Source organism: Delphinus delphis, chromosome 15 (genome assembly GCF_949987515.2).
Source record: "Delphinus delphis chromosome 15, mDelDel1.2, whole genome shotgun sequence".
In the NCBI taxonomy this organism is placed as follows: Eukaryota; Metazoa; Chordata; class Mammalia; order Artiodactyla; family Delphinidae; genus Delphinus; species Delphinus delphis.
In genome coordinates, this window is record NC_082697.1 from 79,783,203 (window position 1) to 79,808,469 (window position 25,267).

The following is a 25,267-nucleotide window of genomic DNA, read 5'->3' on the forward strand; positions in this document are numbered from 1 at the left end:
AGCCTTGGGTCAGTCCAGTGGACGTGGGGGACCTGTTCCGGAGCCACTCGGGGGCCTCATTTCAGGACTAGCCCAGGGAGCCAGATTTCTGTCTGAGAGGGTGGCAGGAACAAACTCCTTCTGGACAAAACCCGGGAACCTGGGGCTGCCCGGCGGCGTCTCAAGCAGAAGGAACTGAAAGCTCGTGTGCTTCCAGGCGTCCCTGCCCTGGGAGCCTCAGCTGCCGGGCCTGCCTGCCTTACTCAGCGGCGGACACCTGATGGGGTCCACAAACAGCTCCCCTCAGGCTTCTCTTACACAGTAGACTTTAATATAAAATAGTCACCAAAAAAAAAAAAAGTCACCGATAAGAAGGTCCCCCTCACGACCCTAAAAGCTGAGTAAGTTGCGTCCCACAGTCAAGGCTGGTTTCTCCTCCAGATGGCGACAATGTTGGAGTCCGTCAGTGCCGTGAGGTAGGTAAAGGTGGGGTCGGCCACCACCGTGTTCACCATGGTCCTGCTCACTGTCTGGCCCAGGGCCCGGGGCTGGGGCCACTTAAGGATCTGGAGGGGAGAGAGAGGGCGCTGGGCTCCTGCTTCCTGACACGGGCCCCCGGGCAGCCCCAGCCCTGGCGGGGACCGCAGTGCGCATGCCTACCTGCGTGGGGGCCTGCGGGGTGGCCGGCGGCGGGGGCCTCTGCGCCACGAGGGGCCTGACGTCGTAGATCCACACGTTGCCCTCCTCGTCCCCGCAGAGCACCATCCCCTCACCTGCCAGCACAGAGACGGGAATCAGGTGGGGCGGAGCTCCCAGAGGTGCAGGGTTAGGGGTGGCCGGCAGGCGACTCACCAGGACAGGTGCTGAGTGAGAAGTAGGCGAGCTCGGTGGGCGACCACTGCAGCCGGGCCAGGACCACGACGGCCACTGTGGACTGGCTGCCCCGGCCCTGCCACGTCTGGCTCCAGCTCCACAGGCAGATGGTGCCCAGGCTACTCCCTTTGGAGGCTGTCGGGGAGAGTGAAGAACTGTGCCCGGGGGCCCCTCTCCGGGCAACTCGTGTCCCACAGTGGGGACCCCTCTGAAGCCCTCGGACCTAAACCCCAGCCCAGGGAGAAGTGACCCCAGAAGGCCTGACCAGGGCCCATCTGGGTCCCAGGAAGCCAGACTGTCCCGAGCTAAGCTCGCTCACCCACGACGTCCTCGTTCACGAACGCCAGCCCGTCCACTCTCCGTCCAGTTGCCTCAGAGCCCTCGGAGAAGACGAACTCCACCTCACACACCCTGTGGGGCAGCGGAAGTGCTGGTCAGCCAGGAAGGCTGCACACAAAGGGCCGCTCGCTCATTCAGACACCTGCTGGGCACTTACTCTGGGCCCTCCCTGGCTTCCAGGCCCTGGAAGGGGGGAGCAAGCACCTGAGTGTGCCGAGTCACAGGCGGTGGCAACTTAGGGGGCGCAGGGACATGGCCAGGAAGGGCTCTGGAGTGAGGCAGCGCTTCCGAGGCTGAGTGAGGTGAGCAGTTCACTGGCCGAGTGGGTGCTTCTAGGCCCAGAGACTTGGTGGTGCGGGGGGTTGCTCTGACGCTGAGGACAGTGGGGAGTGGCTGCGGGCACACTGCTTGGAGAGGCCACCCAGCAGCTGCCCGGAGTCCTGGAGCCAGAAAGGCAGCCGAGTACCAACCACGAGCAGCAGACACATCTGAGACGTGGGGGAGACGCCACAGGACTTGGGGACCAGGCAGGGAGGGAGAAGGCAGGCCCAGGACTTGACTCCCAGGTGTGGCAGGGGGACACCACCAACACCTGGCTGGACAACTGCCACGGTCTGTGCTGAGGTGTCATTACAGTTCCCTCCTGCCACCTGCCCTAAAATTCTTCCCACGCTATTCCCCATGCTCAGGATAAAATTCAAGATCTCACCAGGGCCCACAGGGCCAGTATATCCTCTGGCCCAGGCAACCTTGCCACATCACCTTGTGCCAATCCCTCCAGTTCTCCAAGCTGTGGCCAGCTCTCCCTGGTCAGCCAGCTGTCCCTGCCACTGGCCCTTTGCGCTTCCCCCGTGTGAGCACCCTTCCTGCCTCTGCCCACCTGACTCCCTCGGGACTCATGGAGAGCATGAGCCTGAGGACCTGTCCATCCGCCACTGGTCACCTCGGAGTCCCCTCGGCCTCCCTGCTCCTCTCGGAGCACCTTATTCTCCTTCCTCTGTAGCTGACATCAATCACACTCTGGGGGGTTTTAATGCCTGTCTCCCCCACCAGGCTCTGGGCCCCACAAGGCCAGGGGACCCCTGCCGAGCACTGTCTCAGGCCTTCCAGGTGATACAGAAGAGCCACACGCCTCCACCAGGCCCTTCTGGCCCTTCTCCTGGCCCAGACACCGTCCCGTTGTCCTCCACTAGCCCTGGGATGTGAGTTACTGTCCCCACTTTGTGGATGACAAAATCATGTTGGGCAGAGGAAGGTCACACTGCTGGTGAGTGGTAGGAGCTGGGCAGTGATGAGGTGATCAAGCCTAGAGAGGGAATGGACCTTTCCTCAAGAGATGGGCAGGAGGTGGGGACAGGGCAGCTCTGAGGAGGCCCGTGAAAACAGCCTCTGGCTGCCCAGGGCAGGGGGCGTGTTGCGGGCATCACTGCAGCAGGTGTGCCTGGGGTCAGACACCTGGACTGGGGGCTGCCCGGCTCCGAGGACTGGCTTTCAGGGCACCCCTGCCCGTTCTCACCTCCTCTTCTGAGGCTGGTCCAGCCGCACGTCCCAGCAACGGCAGCCGCCCTCACAGCCAGCCAGCAGGTAGGCATCCGGGCAGGAGGCGACGGGGCAGAGACGCAGGGCGATGGAGGTGGTGTCGAGTGTGAGCAGCTGGCTGCCGGCAGGTGAGAGGGAGGGCGTGAGGCCACAAACTCAGGTGTGTGCCCACCCCCACGCCCATCCCCCGAAGTCCTGCCGCAAAGCATCACCTGGCTTGGAATTCGTAATCGTGGTTGGGCACCCCGATGTCCCAGAGGATGATCCGCTTGTCATAGGAGGCCGCTGAGGAGGGGATGGGAAGGAGAGAGGTGGCCCTGAGGAGGCCCTGCTCCCTCCTGCAGGAGGCCCTGCTCCCTCCTGCAGGCTGTATCCCAGGCTGAGACCACGGCCCCAAGGCAGGGAGGGAGGGCCACGGCTGGGAGAAAGACTCCAGGGCCTACCATCCTTATCTTACTCTAACCTATGTGCCCCACGCCACGCAGCCATGTCCCGAAGTCTCTGCTCAGATATCACCCTCATCACACCCAGAGGGCCAGGGGATCCACCCAGGTCCCCAGGTCACAGACGTGGCCCAGGTTGTCAGAAACCTCCAAAGCCACAGAGCAGGTTGGGGGAAGAGACAGAATCTGAAGCCTGGTCAGTTGTCCATGAAACCCTGATGTTCCTACCGGTCTGCGCTGACCTCGGCAGCCAGCATGAGGCCCGCCAGCCACAGGAGCTCCCTGCCATCCCAGGAAGGAGTCCTGAGGCGTCAGGCTGCAGGACGGGTGCTAAGGGAGCCCCGGAGGTTCGGGGAGGGGGTCTTACTGAAGAGGTGGGTCTCGTGTGTGGGGCTGAAACAGAGAGTCGCAATGGCCTTCTTGTGGGCCCGGATGAGCCCGCAGCAGAAGCCGGCCCGCACGTGCAGCAGCCGGACCAGGCCCCGCAGGCCTGCAGCTGCCAGCACGCTCCAGCGCTTCTTGTGGCCTGCCTGTGTGACCACCGTCAGGGCCGTCCAGGCCACTGAGAAGAACTCCTGGGGAGGGAAGGGGAGGGCTCACCGAGGGGCAGAGCTACACGCGTGCAGGATCAGGCCCGGGAACAGGAGCCCAGCATCAAAGAAAAAGGTCACCTGGTGAGTAGGTGGCCGAGTCTGGCCCCCAGACCCCAGTGCTCCTACCCCCAGGAGCCAAGGCTCTGCCTGCCACCCTGCAGGAGCAGGGCCCCGGCACTCACCTCACTAGGCGCCTTGTACTTGTGCAGTACGATGCCCGTCTGGCAGTCGATCACACACACGGCCTCCCCACCACACGTGGCCACGGTCTGGGATGTGGCCCCTGCCTGCCCTGTTTGAGAGGTCAGCCTGGTGACCCACTGCAGCCCCTCCTCCTGACCCTGAGGACACTCTGAGCTCTCTGTCCCTCCCGATTCCCCTGTCCACCCAGGCGGCCCCTGCACGTGGTATTCCCAGGCCCCGTGCCCAGAAAGCTTGCCCTGCTTGTTCCCTGTGGCCCTCGCCCCGCCTGCCCCCCGCCGAGGACGTGCCCTCGTCCCAGGCTGGCTCGAAGGCGCAGGCCCAGAGCTGGGTCTCCAGGTCACGAGGGCTGTTGTTCTTGCTGTGGCACTGCAGGAAGTGCAGGGGCTCCAGCTGCAGGGCAGTCTGTGGGAGCAGAGGGGGGTCATGGCTGCCCCCGGGCCTTGCTCCCACCACACGCTCCCTGCCACCTTGGTAGCTCACCTGGCTGCCAGCAGAGCCCACAGGGCTGCCCTCCACCTGGGCCAACGGGGAGGTGCACACCCGCTTGTTGGGAGAGAGGTTGACTGGGCCATCACCTGGCCGCTTCGAGGCCACTGGCCCGGCCTGTGGAGGAGGGGGTGGGGGCAACCCAAGGGCCTGGTGACCATGTGTCCATCTGCCCAGGGCTTCCTTCCTCCCCATCAGAGGCTGGACTGCACTCTCCCATGGGTACGGGAGGCCAGGGGTACCAGGGTCAGAGGGAACCAGCTCGAGCATAGAAGGCCATCTCCTGGGCACACTGCCAGGACGCCTTCCTAATGCCTCCCTAGGCAGGAAGGGCCAGGGCAGGCCCGGGAGCCCCATGGAACCACTCACCCTAGGCTCCTGGATAGTGGTGGCTTTTGGGGGCCTCTCTGAGATGTTTGCCTCATGCACCTGAGTCCCACCAGAGGCCACCAGCTCCTCAGAGATCATCCGCACCTGGGTGGAGCCAGGCCATCAGGAAGCTGAGCACATCCCGGGGGCCTCCAGCCCCTCCCCAGACGCCCAGTCAGAGGGTGCTTCCCGAGCTGGGGAAGAGTCCTTCCAGCCCATAGGGCTTCCTTCCCTGACCTGCCCACTCCCCACATCCCCTCATGGCCAGAGACCTCCAGGGTGGCTCAGGCTATGGCAGCCAGGGAGGAGCGACTCCCAGCACAGCGGGGTGAGGACATACCCTCCACTGGGTGAAGTCGCTGAGGGACTCGGGCCCATAGCGGACGTCTCTGACGGCCGACCTCACAAAGTCTGCCTGGGCCTTCTCAGCCTCCTCCTCTGGGCTCAGTGCGGCCATGAACTTCTCCCAGTGAGCTGTGACCTGGCACGAGAGGGACCAGATTCAGGCTCAGCCCACCCCGGCTCTCCTGGACCTTCTGTGGCACCTTTGCCTCTGATCTCAGGGCCAGAGCTGTCTCAGCCTCACCGCCTCTGGGATGCCTCCCCGAATCACAGCTTTCTCGGCTGCAGGTTGCACAAACCCAAGCAACACAGAGGGAGAGACAGGCCCCTGAAGGGAGGAGCTGGCCCAGGGTAAAGTCACCGTGAAAGCATCCCAGCCTCCCCTGCCAGGGCACGACCTCCAAGGACAAGAGGCCAAGCGCCACAGCCAAGCTCAAAGCAACAGGTCGGGCTAGGGGCTCAGGGCCACTTGGGGTTGGGACAGAGAGCCCCTGTAACCCCCCTTGGTGTCCTCCAAATGTCCAGTTCTGTCACTCCTCAAGGCCCCCGACTGCTCCCAAGCACCAGAGACACCGCCCCGCCCCTTACCCTGCTGGTCAGCTCCCGGTTCAGGTTCTCCACCTGAGAGCAAGTGGAGGAAGCGTCCTTGCCGTTGACCTTACGGAGCTTGGGCAGGAGGAAGGAAACTTTCAGGTTGTCACTGACCTGGGGGATGAGGGAGGAGAGCGGCTCGGGGTCACCCCAGCCTGTGGCTGAGCCCGAGCCCCCAGGGTGCTGGCCCGGGATGCGGGGCCGCCCACTTACTGTCAGAAAGGGGTTGCCCTCCAGGCTGAGCTCCTCGAGCTGTGGGAACTGGCACAGGACAGTGACATCGCCCAACTGGTTGTTGGCGCAGCGGAGGATGCGCAGGTGGGACAGGCCCAGGTTGGCGGGCAGCGTCTCCAGTTGGTTGTTGGAGAGGTCCAGCTCTTGCAGCTGCTTCAGGCGGCTCAGCAGCTTGGGGTCCAAGTGCTCTGAGAGCAGATTCATCCCTGACAGGCTGGGGAGAGGGGCAGACAGGGCGGGCTCAGGGGGCAGGCAGGCCTCCCACCCCGCACGCACGGCAGCCCAGGTTGCCTCCGACGGCTTTGGCACCTGACATTTCTCCTGCGTGCATGGCCGATCCGCAACATTCCCCCACTTACTTTAACCCTGTCCCTACTTTATAACTTGGGGCAGCTGGCCCCCTCCGGGATGCTTTTCCTGATCCTCTAGGGGGGCTTTCTGTGCTCCCCAGTCCTCTGTAATTCTCTCAACAGGTTGCTCCATATTCTTTCTGCAAGACTGCCTCCCTAGCAGCCTGGACCCTCTTCTGAGGTAATGCCGCTCCGGGCCTACCTGACCCATCTCATAACGACAGAACGGCGTTTGTCCCGAATGATTAAAGACTCTGTCGAACCGACAGGCTGATAACGGGGCCGGGCAGGGAGAGAGGAACGGTCCCAGGCTTTCTTCCCGACCGTCCGCCGACCCAGGCCCTGGTGGAGGGCGGTGTGGCCCCGGCCCTTACTCCAGGCTCCGGATCTTCCCCAGCCGGTCGCACTTGGGTCGCCCCCGCTGGATCAGCAGCCGCGCCGACAGGGGGCCCATGGCGAGGAGGCGCGGCCCGCGGGGACCTGATCGACGGCACGCGAATCCGGTGCTGGCGCCGGCGGTTGTCCGATTCCAGGAGGTGGCGCCGCGCGAATCCGTCGGCGGCGGCGACCGGAAGGAAGCGGCCGCGCGGACCTCGTACCCTGCGCGCGCACTACAACTCCCAGCGGCGCCCGCGGTCCCGCGCCTGCGCCCTGGCTGCCAGGACGCGGCGATGGCGGCTGCGGCGGTGGCGGCCCCAGAGGTCCTTCGGGAATGTGGTTGCAAGGGTATCCGGACCTGTCTAATCTGCGAGCGGCAGCGCGGAGGTGACCAGCCCTGGCAGCACCAGGTGAGGGCTGGGAGAGGGGCCGCGCCCACAACTCCGTTCTTCCTCCGGGGAGACTGAGGCCCGGGTTGACCGTGAAGACGGGCTCCGGATCAAACCGTGTCAGCGGCCCTGGCGATGGGGGCGTTGCGGGGTGAGGAGATGAGGGCTTTGAGCAGTGCGCCTGGAGTGGGAAAGGGGCTGGGACGTGGATGCAGTCCGACCACAGCTCACCTCTGGAACCCGGGGGGAGTCTGACAGCAAACGTAGCCCCCCCGTGTCTGGGGCTGGAAGCTTCACGGGCTCGTGGTTAGACGACACGGAGAGAGTAGGGGGTGCTGAAAACCAGGGCAGAGGGCCCCAGAAGGCCTTGGACGGAAACGGGCAAGGAGGAAACTCATTCCAACGAATTAGCAAAAGAGGACTCGGAGGCTTTGAGCGGGGCAGGGGCCTTCCAGCCGGGCCAAGGCCTGGGGAAGGCGGATGATGCTTCAAGTGAGGGAGATGAGGTCGGGGGGGCCTGACCACGGAAGGCAGGCGGGACCTGTTCTGAGGGCCATGGCGAGCTCTTGAGGGTTTTAAAGGAAGTTACCTGTGAATTTTAGAAAGATGCTGGGAAGGGGAGGGGTGGATAGGAAGGAAAGGAGGCTGGGAAGCCAGTGAAGAAACTGTCACAGTGTCCGTGATGAAAGCTCAGAAGGTCCTGTGAAAAACAGTGGCGGTTCCTCAGAAAATTAAATGTAGAGCTACCATATGACCCAGCAATCCCGCTTCTGGATATGGTCCCAAAAGAATTGAAAGGAGGGTCATGAAGAGATATCTGTACACCCATGTTCATAGCAGTTACTCACAATAGCTAAAAGGTGGAAGCAGCCCAAGTGTCCACGGACAGATGAAAGGAAGAACAAAATGTGGTCCATCCGTACAGTGGAATATCATTCAGTCCTAAAAAAGGAAGAAAGGAAAGTCTGGCACGTGCCACCACACAGATGAACCCTGAGGACGTTATGCTGAGTGAAATAAGCCAGTCGGAAGACATACTGTATGATTCCACTTATGTAAAGCCTCCAAAGTCGTCAAATTCACAGAAACAGAAAAGAATGGTGGGTGCCAGCAGCGGGGGGAAGGGAGGGGGAGAGGTGTTAATGGGTAGATTTAGTTTTGCAAGGTGAGAAAGTTCTGGAGATCGGTTGTACAACAATGTGATATACTTAACACACTGAAATGTGCACTTAAAATGTGGCTGAGGATCAAAAATGTATAACGTATATGTGGTTGTATATATTTGACCACAGTTTAAAACTTTCTTAAAAAAGAGTTTTTCAGACCTTGCCAAAGGTCTGAACTGTGCCCATGGCCGTGGGCGTGGAGGCTCAGGGCACCGTGGGGGTAGCATGTTCCCAACCTGATGGCTGAGGGACGAGTGAAATGTACGGGATGACGCCTTAACTTTCCGTGTGTCCCATGTGAGGTGCCAGGAGACAGAGACATGGTGGTTCAGGGTTGGGGTGTGGGTGCTGGCGATGCCTGTAGAACATAAAGCGGGAGGACGCAGAATTCACTGGGCAGGGAACACCTCAGACTGCCCTGTAGCTCTGACAGAGTCCTGGCCAACACAACCGGAAGCTCCGGAGCAAAGACGGCCTGGTAGGCAGTCCCACGCTGGGCAGAAATGGCCAGGCCTGTGCTGGGTCACTGGCTGGAGGCCCAGGAGAAGGGTGGCCTCTGCTCAGAACCAGAGGCAGGTCCTGAAGGCTCTGCCACAGGAGGTTGTCAGCCTGGCACTCCTCTGGGTGACTGGCAAGTTCTGCTCTGTTTTTTGTGGGGTTTTTTCCCAAAATTTTATGTACGTATGTATGTATGGGGCCGTGCCACTCAGCTTGCGGGATCTCAGTTCCCCGACCAAGGATTGAACTGAGGCCATGATGGTGAAAGCACCCAATCCTAACCACTAGACCACCAGGGAACTCCCAGCTTTGCTCTTTTTTTTTGTTTTTTTTTTTTTTGCGGTACGCGGGCCTCTCACTGTTGTGGCCTCTCCCGTTGCGGAGCACAGGCTCTGGACGCGCAGGCTCAGCGGCCATGGCTCACGGGCCCAGCCGCTCCGCAGCATGTGGGATCCTCCCGGACCGGGGCACGAACCCGTGTCCCCTGCATCGGCAGGCGGACTCTCAACCACTGCGCCACCAGGGAAGCCCTGCTCTTTTTTGATGGGAAATTCAGGCAGCGCCAGTGGCTGCCACAGTGTAGGGCAGGCCCCAGAGATACCCACACCGTGGCCGGAAAGGGCTTCTCCCTCTGGCCTCCCAGCATGTGCTGCTCACCTCCTGGGCAGGCCCGTGGCCTCAGCTTTAGGGGAGCAGATTTCTCCAGCTCCTGGTCAGGGCTGGCTGCCTTCACACAGTCCTCCTCTTTAGCCCTCACCAGCCTGGGGAGGGCAGACAGTGCCCCACAGCGACACAGGAACAGTGTGGCCTCGGAGGCTGCGCCCCAGCTGTGCAGCCTCAGGCTAGTTCCTTAACTTTGCTGAGCCTCAGTCACCTCATCTGTAAAATGGAGGACGAAAGAATGGTTCTGCTTACTCTCTTCCCTTTTACAGATGGGAAAGTGAGAAAGGCAGGGCCTGAGGGCCTTTCCCAGGAGGCGGCCCTGGGCAGGGGTCCCGCCTCCCTCTACACTCCAGCTGCCTCCCAAAGTGCTGCAGGGGATGGTGCAATGCTGGGTGGGGCTGCCTCTCGGGGCGTGTGTGTGCAGTGTGCGGAAGGGCTCTAGTGGCTCCAGGACCCCTGTCCCCTGTCTTTTTTTTTTTTTTTTTTGCCGCACCAAGTGGCATCCGGGATATTAGTTCCCTGACCAGGGATCGAACCTGGGTCCCTCGCAGTGAAAGCGCCGAATCCTAACCACTGGACAGCCAGGGAATTCCCATCCCTGTCTTTCTTTTGCAGAAAACACACCGGTTCATTTACTACGCCGACACCGGCTGGGCTGTGGGGGCCGAGGAGTCCGACTTTGAAGGCTGGGCCTTCCCCTTCCCAGGCGTGACACTGATCGAGGACTTTGTGACCCCAGCGGAAGAAGCTGAGATGGTACGGCTGATGGACCGCGACCCCTGGAAGCTCTCACAGTCCGGGCGGAGGAAGCAGGTAGGCTGGGCCAGAGCTGGGCCAGAGAGGGCAGTCACACCACGGGGCCGTGCCAGGCTCCTGACCCCAGAGCCCCTTTGCTCACCTCCCTCTCAGGGCCTTCCTTTGCAGCCACCTCCCACCACTCCCCAGGGCCATTAGGTGACAGTCGGGGTGGGGGGTGGGGGGTGGGGGCAGGGCTGCTGAATGGGGTGTGTTGGGAAGGGGCAGGGCCAGGGGCCTGGGCATGGCCTGCTCACCTTCCCATGAGGCGGGGCTCAAAGGCAGACGGCCACTCAGCTCTATCTGCCCTCTCCCCAGCTGGCCTAGTGCTGGTGACCCTCACAGAGGGTTTCTCGAAGGCTGCCAGTTGCCCCCCATCCCCCTACCCCCCTGTCCAAAGTTCTCCCCGTCAGTTTCTAGTCTCCCCAGCCCTCTTGCCACTGATACTTGGGCCTCCAGATCCTGAACCTTCCCTTGCCGGGCATCACAGTCCCCTCCTCCCTGGGTCCGCTCTTCTCCTTTTCTGTTCCTCACCCCCAGCAATCCTCGCCCCCTCCAGGACCTGCGAACCAGCCATCGGCCACCTTTCCACATTCCTTCCCCCTCCTGTCATGTGTCCTCACCCCTCTTCAGTCCTGTGACCAGTTAGTACAGGCACTTGCTCAGGTGCCCCTCGCCCTTTCTCCTCTTACTTGCGCAGGCTCTTTCTGCTCACCCACAGCCCTGGTCGGGTCCAGCACCCGCGCCCCCTGCTGGTGGCCGCCCTGGCTCTGGCTCTCCATCCTGAGCCGGGCCCTTCCCGCTCGGCAGGTCGTTCGCTTTGCTGCCCTCTTTCCAAACCTCTCCTTCCCCTCCTCACTCCCCCGTGACGACCAGGCCTCTCTGAGGGAACAGGTGCATCTACAGACGTTCCCTTCTCGCCTGTGCCCAGCTTCTTCCCGAGCCCCACTCCAGCTGCGCACCGGATGCTGCCCCTCTCCTCGGAACTCCTTGTCCCGCATCGCCCCCTTCTGTCCTCAAGGCTGGCTCTTTCCCACCGGCCTGCCAGTAAGCTCTGTCTCTCTCGTCTCTGCAGCAGAGCTTCTCAGGAGAGCTCTCCGTTCTCTTCAGGTCCTCTTTTCTTGCTGCCGCTTAACCCTCTCAAAAACTGCCTCCATCGCCCACCTCCTGTCTAAAGCCTGCGGCCGGTTCTCGGGCTCAGTCCTCAGGCCTCTCCTTTTCCTTCTCCAGACACTCCTTACTGATCTCAGTGAGGCCCGGCCCCGCACGTCGGTGAGTTTGGGGCTCCCGCACTCGTATCTCCAGCCCTGGCATCCCTAAGCTGAGCCGTGGCTCCACCTTGGCAAATTCCATCTTTCACCTGCTCAGGCCAGAAACGCTGGATCTTTCCACGTTCCTCTCTTTCATTGGTAATTCCTGTCAGCTCTGTATTCCTTCAAAACATATCCTGAATCTGAGAACACACACCCCCTGCTGCTGCCACCACCTGCCTCTAGCACTTCCTGGGCAGCCCTCGGTCCTCCTCAGTTGGTTTCAGTAGGGAGGAAGTGATCCCACCGACATCCGACATCCGGTTGGATCGAGTCACTGCTCTGTTACAGGCCCTCCAGGCCTCCCATCTCAACGTAAACACAGAGGCCTTACCATGCCCCAGGGGGCCCTGCCCTGGCCGCCAGCCCGATCTTTGTCTTCTCTGCTGCGGTCTGCTGTCCCCACGGCAGTCACCCCCACCTCCTGGGTTCCTCGGAGTCTCCTGGCCGCAGCCCGCCTGTCCCAGCCTCTCTGCCTGCTGCTGCCAAGGAGTTGGGGTGGCCCGCAGGAGCCGGCGGGCCCCGGCACTGAGCCACGCGGAACAGGGAAGGAGAAAGACTCCAGCAGCAGATGGAGCCACCCTCCACGAGGCAGGGACCCGAGGGAGCAGGGGTGCGGCTAGATGCCCCCCATCGCTCAGGCCACAGACCTGAGGTGTATCTACAGGGCTCCTCCCTAGGGTGTCTTTGTTTTGTTTTTTAAATAAAAGCCACCCACCATAAAATCCACCCATTTCAAGTGTATAATTCACTGGTTTGGTTTTCAGTGTATCCACAGTGTTGTGCAACTGTCGCCACTGTCTAGTTCTGGAACATTCTCATCACCCCAGAGGAAATGCGTACCCATTACCAGTCCCTGTGCATTCCCTCATTTCCCAGCAAGCACTAAGCTACTTTCTGTCTCTGTGGATCTTCCTCTTCTGGGCATTCGTATACCTAGGGTTATGTAACACGTGACCCTTTGTATCAGGCATCTTTCACTGAGCATAATGTTCTCAGGGTTCATCCCTTTGCAGCCTGTAGCAATGCTGCATTGCTTTTCGTGGCTGAATATTATTCCATTGGATGGATGGACCACTCTTTGTTCATCATTCATCTGTTGGTGGACACTTGGGTTGTTTCTACTTTTTGGCTGTCATGAATAGTGCTGCTGTGACTAGTCTAGTACAGACTTCTGCGTGGACGTGTGTTTTCAGTTCTCTTGGGTGTGAGGCTAGGGGTGGAACTGCTGCTGGGTCCTGTGGAGACTCTTCTCCCTTGTGGTCCTGAAGCCCAGTTGCACCCAGTGTTGACCAGATGGGTAACGCTGCCGTGGGCTGGCCTGCCCTGCCTCGCTCGGCTCCTTCCCAACTCCCCAGCACCACGTCCTGGGGATGCCAGCCGTGCATGGGCCTCTTGTCTCCAGCTCTGCTTCCTGGGGTACCTGGGCCGACGTTCCCCCGGTGCTTCACATCCCCCCCCTGCTTTGTTTTCCTCCTCAGCATTTACCGCCATCTGATGTCTGCTGTTTATATTTATCTCCTTGGTGTTGGCCTCCTCCTGCCAGAATGTCAGCTCCGTGAAGTCCGATATCTTTGCTGGTCTTGGTCACTGTGCTTGGATGCTTCAGCCCTGGCGTGTGATGCCATTTCTGTAAACTCAGACAATTTCCCACTTCCTTTTTGTCCTCATCCTTCAGGACTATGGCCCCAAAGTCAACTTTCGGAAACAGAAGCTAAAGACCGCCGGCTTCCGGGGCCTCCCCAGCTTCAGCCGGGAGGTGGTGCGGAGAATGGGCCTCTACCCCGTCCTGGAGGACTTCCGGCCCGTGGAGCAGTGTAACCTGGACTACTGCCCGGAGCGGGGCTCGGCCATCGACCCCCATCTGGACGACACCTGGCTGTGGGGGGAGCGGCTGGTGAGCCTCAACCTGCTGTCCCCCACTGTGCTGTCCATGTCCCGGGAGGCGCCCGGCAGCCTGCTGCTCTGCCTGGCCCCGTCCGGCTTCCCGCAGGCCCCGGTGGAAGGCGCGACGGCCCCCGGCAGGTCTGTCCCGTGCCGGGAGGTGGAGGTGGCTGTCCCCTTGCCCCGCCGCGCTCTGCTGGTGCTCACGCGAGCCGCGCGGCACCAGTGGAAGCATGCCATCCACCGCAGGCACATCGGGGCCCGCCGCGTGAGCGCCACCTTCAGGGAGCTGTCAGCCGAGTTTGGCCCCAGCGGGAGGCAGCGGGAACTGGGGCAGGAGCTCCTGCAAACCTCGCTCTCCTTTCAGGGGAGACCCACGTGAGCCGCCTCCCCGGGGACGGGAGCTGGCGCCAGAGTGGACCATTAGCTGGCATTGAAGGGGGCGCCCAGCCCGAGGGTCTTTCTCAGGTCTTAAGAGGAGACTGCTTGACACCCTGGTGCCCGGCAGCGCGAGCCCTGTCCGCGAGCTGGCTCGACGGGAACGGGCCTCAAGTCGGTCCCCTTTGACCTGCGCCGCGGCCACTTGCCTGGGTTGTTTAGTTTGTCACAGCTTGAGGGCAGTGGCATACTTTGAGCTTAAAAATCGTTGGTACCACTTCAGGTCATTTTCTCCTTTATCTGTCTCTCTTAACAAGGTTGCCCGATGTCCCAGCCTGCAGGCCCTTCATTTATTTATTTATTATTTTTTATTTTATTTACTTTTGGCCGTGCCACGCAGCTTGCAGGATCTTAGTTCCCTGACCAGGGACTGAACCCAGGCCCAGGGCAGTGAAAGCACCGAGTCCTAACCACTGGACTGCCAGGGAACTCCCAGGCCCTTCATTTAGGGACCGTGTTGGATTGGAGAACAGGCTGGGTAGAAGATGTGAGGTTATTACTGTTACTACTGACTTTAGAGCTGCTGACAGCTTCAGAGTTGCACTCTGCCCGGGTCATGCTTGACCCCACGGGGTGCAGGGTGCGGAACACTGGTGACCAGCGATTGGCAGGGAGGGGCTTCCAAGCATCACCTCTCTCCACAGTGCTCCACCAACAGCAGAGAGCAATTCATAACTTAAATACTTATTTATTCAGTTCAGTCCAGGGCAACTGTTTTAAAAATCCATACACAGGACAGGGGGTGTGCACGCCGCATGTGGTCTCCACAGCGTCATGCATAATGAATCAATCAGCACAAGACAGGTAAGCAGTGCAGATGAGCCTCGACCTGCCCAGGCTTAGGCAGTTTTATCCTCAGCAGACCTTCCTGGAAGAGACACTGAAATGCATTCTGCCCTGGCAGTCTGTCTAAAATAGAAACGCTGGAGTTTTGAAACCCCTGGTCAGGTACTAAACGGAGACCGTGTTCCACTTTGGAAGGGGCCTCAGCGTATCTGCGGGCACTTGTTTTAATGAGCACCAGGAAGGCTCTGCTCAGAGGAAAACAGGGCGAGCCCACGCTGGCTCCGGGGCGGCCTGCGGCGCCTCTCAACACAGAAAGGCCACTGCACTTGGAACCCCCTTCACAGTCAGGTTAGGCCTCCAGAAACCAAATTTCTAGCCTGCAATTTGCTTCCCTCCCCTCCGCAGACTGCCCTGCTGCAGCTCCAAATAGCAGCTTATTCTCCAGTCCTGAGGGCGCCCCCCGATCATCAGTCCCCAGGCCCACAGTCATCTCTGTTCTCACAAATTCAGTTTGCCTCATGCCTCTGGGAACTAGAAAGGCTGGAGCTGGGAGAGCTCGCTGGAAGAAAGAACAAGAAATTACAAGAACATTATTCTCCTATTCAGTGTCAAAAACGTGATTATGTGGCATCTTTCCTACCCACGTGGCACTGTCACTGGGCACCTAGTGTCTGACCCTGATGTGGCCAGGTGTAACAGCTGGCCCCTGGCTGACACCCAGAGTGTGCTCGCCGCAGTCTGGGGAGCTCGGCACTCCGTGGGCCTGGCACACAGGGCAGGGGCACCAGATGGCCCAGGAGGGTGGCCGAAGTGAGCCCAACAAGGCCCCTCTCAAAAGCCTGAGGCCAGGGGAAGGGGCTGCCGTCCCCTCCCAGCAGTGGGGAGGAGCCAGCCTTTCTAGTCCCTGCCAGGACACAAAGTGGCCGTCTTGCAGTGCCGCTGACATTCTTTTGCAAAGCAAACGCATTACACCAGACGAGCCTTTTCAGCAAGGCTCTGGGAGAGGAGACATGCGCTAGGGAGCAAGCAAGTCACGACAGATGTCTGCAGAGGATGCGAGGGACACGCCCTTTGGAAGGCGCTAGGGCTCTCCTCCGGCCCAGCAAGACACGATGTCCAGGCTCCCCGTAAATGCCATGACTTGCACTGGTGATTCTCAGCATTCAGTTACGTGTTAAGGTTCAGGTTCTCAACAGGATGTCACAGTCCCAGAAACCTCAGCCAGGCTTGCCCGCACTTCTTGGTACAGGCAACCCAGACCCCACAGAGATGTCAGGCTGTGGACAGAAATGCCGTCAGAGCATGAAGTCCAGTGACTGTGAAACAAAAGAAAAGGCACCACTCTCTGGTGGCTGCTGGCCAGTGTGGTAAATGTGGTTCTTAAAAGCGGCCCAGGGCGCAGCAGGCTCACACGTAAGCTGAGCTGTAGCATGTATGTGTTTGGTCCAAGAACATGGGCTCAGGTCTACCAGACGCCCTTCTGAAAAACACCACAACCTGTGCTGTGCATGGCTGCATAGAAGTGTGAGCTGGGCCTGTGCTTGTGGCCAGGAGGCCCAGGAGGGGAGCGCTCCACACGGTCTCACCTTCCCTGCCGTCATTATAAGCAGGACCCACGTTTGGCCAGGGCTGGCCGCTGATGCTACCACCCACAGACCAGGCCCGGCCACGGCCTTGTCTAGACAGGAAGTCCCCTGGCTGCCCCCTCCCGCTGCCGGGGGCCACAGGCAGCAGGGAGGTGGGCGGGCTCGGGTGCCTGGGCGAGAGTGCCACTGCCTTCTGCAGCCACAGCCCGGAGGGTCAGCTGGTGGCTCAGGAGACAGTCTGTGGCAGAGAGACGGAGGCCTCTGGACTTTGGGCCCTTTCCCCAGCCTGGTGGCCTCGCTGGGTCAATGTGGCCAAGGATCCAGCTGGCAGGGAAGAAAGAATCTGAGCCCAGTGTGCCTCAGTACCCCTCAGTTAACAGCCACCTCCAGTGGGCGCCCACAGACTGGCCTCCGCCCTTGGACGGCTCCCCCAGGGCCTGGCAAGTCTGACGCCTGCTGGGCCACGTGCCCTGGGCTCCTGCCTTCCTTCCCCAGCCCCACGAGCCAGGCTGCCCAGCTCCCTCCAGGGCAGGGAGGGAAGCACCAGGCCAAGCTGTAAGCCTGTGCCCCGTCTAATCGTAGCAGGGTGGTACCATCAGATGTGCCACCTGGCTGCCACAAGCCCAGCTCAGGAGTCACGGGGCAATCCCTTCCCTGAACCCATGGTGCTACCCCGACTCTCCAGGTCCCTGCCAGGCTCCCGGCCCCCGCCGGCCGCTCGCTCCAGGTCTCCAAGGTGACCCGTGACCACCCGGTGCTACTCGGAGCCTGGCCTCCAGCCTCAGGAAGTGCCCAGGGCCAAGGACTCGTCCTTTCTTTCCCCTGAGCTCTTAGCATCAGTCTCCCGTTTAACTGAAGATTTCCATCTTCTGAAGGAAAACGGTCCAGGTCTTACAGCATGAAGACAGGACTAGAACTTTGGTCTTGAACCACCTGGCAGTGTCTCGGCAGCCCTGTTGGCAATTTGCATTTCTGAAATTCCCCATACCGCAAGCGAGTTCTGTTCCCTCCCAGCGAGGCGTGGACGCTGAGCTGACGCGGATGCGGCCGCGGACACACGGCACCGGCCCCGCCCAGGAGCGCGCACGCTCACACCACCTGCAGGCTGCGCTCGTGCCCATCCAGCTGCACTTTGAGCTTGTGCAGCTCCTCGATCTCGCGATTGTGCCGCTCGGTTTTGTGGCGCACCAGCGAGCGGTAGAAGTGGATGGTGAAGACCACGAAGATGAGGCCCACGGGCACCATGATGATGGTGGACACCAGGGCGGCCTGCCAGCCCGTGTGGCCCCCGGGGCCAGGTGGAGGGCCGGGCTGGTGGCGCGCGTCCACGGGCAGGAACTTGATCCAGCAGAGCAGTACCACCTCGGCCAGGAAGAGCAGGATGCCCAGCACGGTGGAGAAGCCCCAGGCCAGCTCGATGTAGGGGTGCATGCGCTCGTGCGGAGACTCGCTGATGGAGTTGAGGTTGTGGATGTTGCTCACGGCCTCCACGTTGGGCAGGATGCACGTGCTGATGAGCAGCGCGAACAGGTGCACGGCCACCAGCACCGTGGTGCACGCGCTGAAGGCGATGAGCAGCGGCCGCGGGTATTGGTACTGAGTCTCCAGCTGCACCTCCACCATGGCCACCTGCAAGGCAGAGGGGGCGCTGGGTCGGGGCGCCCACAGAGCAGAGGGCGCCCTCCTCGCTGATCAAATATTTTGAACTTTACTTTTTTTTTTTTTTTTGCTGATTAGCTAAAGAAGATCTCATTCAGGGAACATCTAAAAAGTACAGAAGAGGCCAGAGAAGCACTGGGCAGGGCGGTGATCGCACCCTGGATGCCAAGAACGTAGGTATATTGGGGTGCCGGGCTCTGGCCCAGGGCAGAGGCCACGCTTCCCTGGGAACATGCGACTTTGCTGTTGATATCAGAGCCGGGCTGCAGTGGAGCTTAGCTGCAAAACAACTGATGTTTCTCAAAAAAACAAACCTGACCTTTCAAGAGGTAAAAAGAAGTAATGATGGAGGCTCCTGACGGTCCCTAGGCTCAGAGCCGCACACTGGACGGCCTCACACAAGCCACAGGGTGCCTCTCAGCTGAGGCCAAAAGCGGGAGCCAGCAGCCACCTCTCCAAAGGCCGGGAATGGTCATATAAATGACAGCAACAGTGAGGAGGGGAAGCTGGGAAGGGGCTGGGCTGGGACAACTGAGCTGAATCGACGGGAGCAGGAGGCCAACAGGAAATATGTAAAAAGGGTAAGTCAAGAGACAGCAATTCCCAAACATCATTAGAGACGTGGAGGCGGAGGGGCTGCCAGGGTTTGTCACAAGCCCTTTGCAGTACTTAATTTTAAACTGCGCATGTGCTAACTTTGAAAAAATAAAAACAACTTTTAAATGAAAGGGAATAAAAGGCTCACAGAAGGATCAGAAGCCCCTGCTTATCTCTGTAGCAGTGAGTGTCTATTTAGGCTGGGATATGCTCACCACGAGCCCTAAGGGGCTTTCAAAGTCCAGACTGGGCGCCAGGCTCCTGCCACGCTTCCCCAGGTCACACCCAGTCCACTCCACTGCAGCCCACATCCCACCCCAGCTCTGTGGACCAACCCCAGTAGAGGGTTTAGTCCAGGCTCACCAAGGGCCTTCTTCCAGGCACCCAAAGGTAAGAAACCACACCTGTCAAGGAAGGGGGGACAGGGAGGCAGAGAGAAGCCAGAAGGCTTTTCCACTCACACTGTTTGTCTCCTAGAGCTGAGCCATCCCTTTTTTGTTGTTGTTGTTTTGCTTTGGGCCGTGCTGCACGTGTTGGGGATCTTAGTTCCCCAACCTGCCACCAGCCCAGCTCAGGAGTCACGGGGCAATCCCGTGGGAACCCCGGGGCCACAGCAGCGAAAGCGCCAAGTCCCAACCACTGACCATTGGACCGCCAGGGAACTCCCAGAGCCATCCCTGTTTTAAAAAATTTACAAGAAAGATTTCATAACTTCTAGCAACTACTGCCTCTTAGAGTGAGGACCTCATCCTCTCACTCCGTCTTCAGTGAAGATGGAACATTTGGTAGGTAAAAAGAAGATATGCCAGTCCTAGTGGACCACAGCTGAACAGAAACTCAGCAGTGATTATTGCTCCAAAGAGACAGCAGCCACACTACTGAGAGGAGGTGTGGTCCTTTCTCAGTGCCCTTTTAGCCTGGGTAGGCTCTTGTGACCACAAAGGATATGGCCCAACAAAAAAGGATGTTGTAAACTTCAGAGGGTGCAGAGGTGAGAAACAAAGATGATTAAAAGGCCTATGAGGAAAGCAGTTTTGTTCCACCTCAAGAGGAGAAAAGGCCAAAGGCCATTTTTCAGTGTATTTATGCAAAGATTTTTATGAAGGAGTCCTGGATCACTGGTTCTCTGTGTTAGGGGCAGGATAAACATGAAGAAATAAGCTTAAGGTCAGGCATAAGCACTTGCTGGAAGAAGGAGCAGCTCTGCAATTCTAATTAGGGAATACATAATATGGAGAGGGAACTCTACCTACAGAACGGCCTGGTCATTTTCCCATGTCCCTGCCCTTATTCAGCTATGGTTTCCACAGTGGACATGCTGATACTAGCTGACGATCTGTATTCACCACTTCTTTCTCCTGGGCTGCTCTGCAGTCTGAATAATTATCTGATTTATTGGGGTCTGTGGCTTCTGAAATGTATCCCCAACGGCTTAAGGAAGCACTTGCTACAGAGGAGATACTCCATAAATGCTGAAGAAATGAATTATTATAATAATTCATTATTATTGAATGAATAATAATGAATTATTATTATTATTCAACGGTCACTGTCCTCATTCTAAGGCCACTTCACACCCCTGAAGGCTGCCATTAAGTCTCAAACTACTCCAGAATTCACTCTTTGCTTTACAGCTTTATTCACAGGGCTTGTTTGCAAATTTTAATGAGGGGTTTTGTAGCCTTCAAACTCGGGTGAGCAGACTCTTCCCTAAATTTGGAAGTCCAAATGTTTGGAAGACCAGGGTCTCAAGGGACAGCTGCAGACGGGAAGTGATTTCCGAGACCCAGGCCCCGCACAGAAAGGAAACCGTCCTACTTCATTACATCATGCAGTACTTCTCAGTTAGTTTTCCAAAGTTAAAAAATATATAATAATACATATAGGCCAGAAAAATTCAATGCAGTACATGCATAGTATTACTATGCATTATACCCTACTGGGAGGGTAGAAAACAAGATCTAATTTTAATGGTGACGTCTAAACTTCTCTTGCTATTTCTTAAAGTTAAGCTTGAGAAAATGTTCCTCTTTTAATGTGATGGGAGGAAATCATTTTGAGCCAAAGTTATGTCCCATATGATTGTACACTTTTGTAATTACGTTTTAAGCAATAAAATGCAGGACGTAAATAAGCCTTTGCTTTGAACTACAGACCTCAACCCAAACTGACTGCCCTCTAGACGTGGTGACCTCTGCCCTGCCCTGCCTGAGGTCACGCCCTGACTACAGGAGGTCTCATTTTTCCACCGGTGACCAGTGCCGATGACGGGCAGGCCCTTGTCATGGGAGTGGCCGCACTGGCTCGCTCGGACAGCTTTTTTATTTTCTGCGTATCCATTTGACAGCTGAGGCTTTGGGATATGGAAAAACAATTGTTTTTACATTAAAAAAAAATGGCTTCCAGCCCAATAGGACCTCTGAGCAGACAACAGAGAAAGAAAAAGGAGGGGCGGCCGCAGTTCTCGCTGGGAATCCGGAATCCTGACATTCCCCCCTCTCTGGGACAATCCCCTGAAGGGATGAAGGTCTGCAGGCTTTGAAGTCAACAGGGGATGTGGCCCTTTTTCAGGGCCCACGGTTTTTCCCCAGACAGACTCTTGTCCTGGGGGATGACTCAGAAGGAAAGCACAGCCGGGCAGCCGGGTGTCAGGCCAGAGGCTCTGCTTTGTCACCCCAGAGACCACATTCAGGGAGCATCTGTGTCCCCAGCTGGGCTAAACTGAGCAAACGCAACCCATGCCACAGTTTCTGCTCAAATTCCCAAACTCTTGGGTGGTGCCTGAGATGTGCAGATGTTGGGACTTTTCCCTGGGAAACCTTGTACCCTGAAGCTATTTTAATTACCCCACTAACTTCCTTGCCAAGTAGATACTGTATGTGAACGTGAGAGTGGGCTTTCTGAGGGCTCTGGGGCTTGGGGACTCCCCTGGATGCCCCAGGCCACCCCTCCAGTTGCCAGAGCAGTCCCCTTGGAGGAGGTGGGACCTGGGCAGAGACTTACTACTGGTCCATCCTGGCTGTCAGCAGGGCCCGGAGGGAGTGCTTTGCTCCCTGAAGCACCACAGGATTTCAATTAGCAAAAGCCCACTTCACAGGCTGTGTTTCCCACCACGTGTTTCCACTCACCATGGCAAAGCCCGAGAGGAGGGCGGACGTCCGGCTGGAGGCCTTCAGCTTGGCCCTGCTCAGGTAGAGCTTCCTCCAGGAGAGGGCCTGCACAGAGTGGTGGTTGGAGGTGACCAGTTCCAGGTAGCTGCGGCGGACCCAGTCCCGGTAATCCATGCCCTTGTGGCCGGGCTCCGAGCAGGCGGGAGTGGAGGGGTCCACAGGTACGTTGAGCTCGGTGCTCATGGTGGGAGCCAGCCTGGGGGCGGCAGAGACACACTCAGGCATCCCAGAGGGTTCCCGGGGCCTGGAAAAGCCAGAATCCAAGTCCCTTTAACTTTCCCTGGGGGCCCACTGTATACACCCTGTGCCAGGGCCATGGGATCCAGAGGTGCACGAGTATGGGGCCCTGGCCTCTGAGGCAGTCCTCACACAGGAACGTGGGGACCACCTGCAGGAAAGGAGGGGCAGGAGTGCATCTCCAGGAACCATCGCAGCATCCAGTGTTCCTCCACAAAGCAGGAATCTGGCCTCCCACCCCGAGCTCAGAAAGGCTCCAGCTGAGTGTGGCTCTTGGGTGAATGGAATTCCAAGGTTGACCAAAAGCACCTAAAGGCTCCTCAGAGGGGCACCTATCTTCAGGGAGTAGGGAGCTGTAGTAGTTAGGAAGCTTTTAGGACCTAAACTTCTGGATTTGACCCTGCCATGTGAGCGTGACACCTGACCTTTCCAACCTGCTTATCTTCACCTAGGGACATCCCCACCCTACCGGGCTCTTAGACAAGAGAGTGGAACCAAAACTGCTTTCCAATGGCCAGGTGCCAACCATGAAATCAACATTTCCAAGCAGCCGCTAAGTTCTCAAATCCAACTTAGATTTTAATCAGCACAGTTTGCCCTGAAAATACCTGGTTTGTATAACTAAGGCCACATCCAGGCTGCAATGGAAACCTTCAGCAAAATGAAAAACTGAATTGGCCAATTGACGTGAGCATGGTTTTTTGTGGGGTTTTTCTGTTTTTGTTCCGAGAAATGGAGGCTGGAGACCCCTCGAGTATCCCAGTAGACATCTGGTTTGACAATAACACACGATGAAGATCAGAAGGGCTGATCTGTCGAGATTTGCGAATTTAAACCCAAATCTCCACTAATCCAAATAGGGGATTGGCGGTCTTGCGTGGCCCAAGGGGCCGGCCCGTGCAGCAGCCCGCGGGATCAGCTCGAATTAATCTGCAGGGCAGGCTTCCAGGGCACAGGCACCTCACAGCTCACTTGGCATCAGATATTAACTTGTACCTTCAAGCCCGCATAGGCCCCGTGAAAAGCCTTCTTAAGGCTAGCACAAAACAGAGCAGTGTTCCCAGGTTCCAGGGAGCCTGGCTGGGGGTGGGTGGGCGGAGTAGGGGGTGTTCACCAGGGTCAGCGGCTGAGGAAATGCCCCACACTTGATCTGTCCACGCCAATCCCTAAAAGGATTCTCTGGGAAGGTCCTAGGGGCGGGGAAGGCCTCTCTCTTTTGGGGTGCCTTCCTCTTTGTCTTCCACCAGGCTGCGGAGGCTCGGCTTTTACCAGCCAATAGGGCCCCGGGAAACAGTTCTGTGCTCTTCTATTTCTGCCTGGGATGCCAATTACTAGGTCATTTACAGGAGGGCCGACTTGGGAACCTTGGTCACCCCGTCCACATCTGCAGCCAGCAGCACTGCTTGCAAGCACTTCAATCACAGGAATGTCCCTTCCCTTGGGGAGGATTCAGAGAAATGTTGTTCACTAACCAATCCATTGGCTGGCTTCAAATAACTGAGAATGGCGTCATTTGGAAATACACTTTTTTCTTTTTTTCTCCCCCTACGTATCAGAAGTGAGCCCACAGGTATGATGAAGACACTGTCCAGTGTGTGGTGGGGTGAAAGGCACAAGCTTTGCCCCCTCAGAGGATCCGTCTCTCCATCCTGCATCCAATAAATGCTTCCTGAGCCCGAAGGTAAGACTGCATTTGGTACTTAAGGATCAAAGATGAAAGGTGAGGATGTCCCGTGGGGGAGTGAGATAAGGGCAGGGGGATTCTCATCCAGTGAGTTAAATGCTGCTTTAGTGGAGGGGGTGTGAGGGCTGAGGGAGTGCAGGAGGGGCTGGCTGCCTCTACTCTTGACCCGGGAGAGGGGCCCTGCTAGGGAGCCAGGACAGGGACAAGGACATAGGTAGTGAAGGTAGCATTGGCAAAGTGGGACCCTCCCTCGAAGACAAGACGCTGCCCACATGGGAGCTTCTGAGAGGCAGGGCAGAAAAGCTAGCTGCAGAGGGGGTCAGGGAAACGGGGGTGGAAGGCAGGATGCAGGGAGTATGTGGAGCCTGGAAAGTATGACTGTGCTGGACTTGCTCTGGAGGTGCCCAGATGCAGGGGCTTGGACGGAGCTGGTGAGGGAACAATGCAGGCTCAGTCTGGCCTGTGTGCTCAAACGCTTGGCCGACTGGGAGGGGCAGGAGGGCCTGGTGGCCTCCAAAGGGATGTATGGGGTGAAGAAGAGGGAAGCACAGGGACCATCAATGAATGAGAGCTGAGCTCAAATTGGAAAGTGGAGAGCTTCATGGGCAGTGAGGTCTGACGGTGGCCTCTGGGCCATGGTGGCCTCTGGGCAATAGGCAAGCCGGCCTCAGCCCTGCAGATGTCCTTCGAGTGGCAGGGTTTGGGAAGGAAGGGCTGCCTGTCTGCTTGGAGCCTGGGTCCTGAGGCAGGCCTGTGGGTCCTGAAGACAGAAAAGCCACTTCCTGCAGAGGGAGCAGCCCAGACTGGATTCAGATCCATCCGCACCCTTCCAGCCCCAGCGTCCTACCCTGGGCCAGGCCTCCTCCCCCCCGCCTCCCCAACTCCAGGGGCAGAGTCTGGTCCTCACACTCCGGGGCTGGGCTCAGGCAGGGGGTCGGGTGGGTCAAGATGGAGCCCTGCGTTTCTGTCAGATGGCAGAGGCTCCAAAGGATGCTCTCCTGGCTGAACCTTGTGGGTTTTTGGTTTTGTTTTCATATAAGGGGCAGTCAGAGAAAAGAGGTCTTGTAGCATAACAGTGATGCTCTCTCTAAAGATTAGCTATTCTCCTTGGCAGGGCTGTTGGAAACATTTCCGGGCGGTAGGTTTTGGGGTTTGCCTGTCTGAACTTCCTTTAAACATCTGGGGCACGAGCAATGGCGAGTGCCACGCAGAAACGCCTGTTTCTGACTCTCTTTTTGTCACACCCGTGCAGGGCGGGGGCCCAGCCCCTCCTGCTCCCCTGGGTCTCCTAGAGGAGTCCGCCTGCATCCCTGTCCCTTCCCCTCAGGAAGCCCCAGCAGCCGCAGGACCCGCATTCTGCCCGCACCCGCGACCTGAGTCCTCTCGGCGCCGCACCCTGCCCGGGGAGCCCGCGGGGTTGGGGTCACCTGGCCGCCTCCCAACCCCGCAGACGTCGCGCGTCCCACGCCTGCCCAGGAGGAAGCCGGTCCCCTCCCCCGTCGAGTCTCCTGGTGCAATTCCAGTCCCCCGCCAGACCCCCCGCGGCGAGCACTCACCGAGCTGCTCTGCCCGCCCGGCCCGGCTCCGGCTCGGGCTCGCGGCAGGCGGCGCTGGCGTGGCCGTGTGGCCGTGTGGCCCAGTGGCCCTGTGGCCCGGCCGGGGCGCCGAGCGCGGCCCCCACCCTC

At 58.8% G+C, this 25,267-nt stretch overlaps 3 protein-coding genes across 4 annotated transcripts; 1 reads left to right on the top strand and 2 right to left on the bottom strand.

Moving 5' to 3' along the window:
• Positions 1–79: 79 nt before the first annotated feature.
• On the bottom strand, positions 80–6,846 carry LRWD1 (leucine rich repeats and WD repeat domain containing 1). 2 transcript variants are annotated; one of them, XM_060032287.1, is made up of 15 exons: positions 6,717–6,846; positions 5,972–6,206; positions 5,756–5,872; positions 5,166–5,306; positions 4,826–4,930; positions 4,451–4,573; positions 4,258–4,372; positions 3,949–4,058; positions 3,541–3,748; positions 2,943–3,015; positions 2,708–2,848; positions 1,172–1,263; positions 832–987; positions 640–752; positions 80–545 (listed from the first exon to the last, which is right to left on the bottom strand). In XM_060032287.1, exons 1-15 carry the CDS (start codon positions 6,794–6,796, stop codon positions 399–401), a joined length of 1,956 nt encoding a protein of 651 aa, XP_059888270.1. In that variant the 5' UTR covers positions 6,797–6,846; the 3' UTR covers positions 80–398. The 2 variants fall into 2 exon arrangements, with proteins under 2 accessions (XP_059888270.1, XP_059888271.1); XM_060032288.1 differs by lacking the exons at positions 80–545; positions 640–752; positions 832–987; positions 1,172–1,263 and adding an exon at positions 1,284–1,564.
• On the top strand, positions 6,795–17,074 carry ALKBH4 (alkB homolog 4, lysine demethylase). Its single transcript, XM_060032289.1, has 3 exons — positions 6,795–7,130; positions 10,052–10,249; positions 13,220–17,074. Exons 1-3 carry the CDS (start codon positions 6,795–6,797, stop codon positions 13,805–13,807), a joined length of 1,122 nt encoding a protein of 373 aa, XP_059888272.1. The 3' UTR covers positions 13,808–17,074.
• On the bottom strand, positions 17,074–25,267 carry ORAI2 (ORAI calcium release-activated calcium modulator 2). The gene is made up of 3 exons (XM_060032290.1): positions 25,139–25,267; positions 21,620–21,857; positions 17,074–17,864 (listed from the first exon to the last, which is right to left on the bottom strand). The coding sequence occupies exons 2-3, from the start codon at positions 21,842–21,844 to the stop codon at positions 17,325–17,327; spliced, it is 765 nt and encodes a 254-aa protein (XP_059888273.1). The 5' UTR covers positions 21,845–21,857; positions 25,139–25,267; the 3' UTR covers positions 17,074–17,324.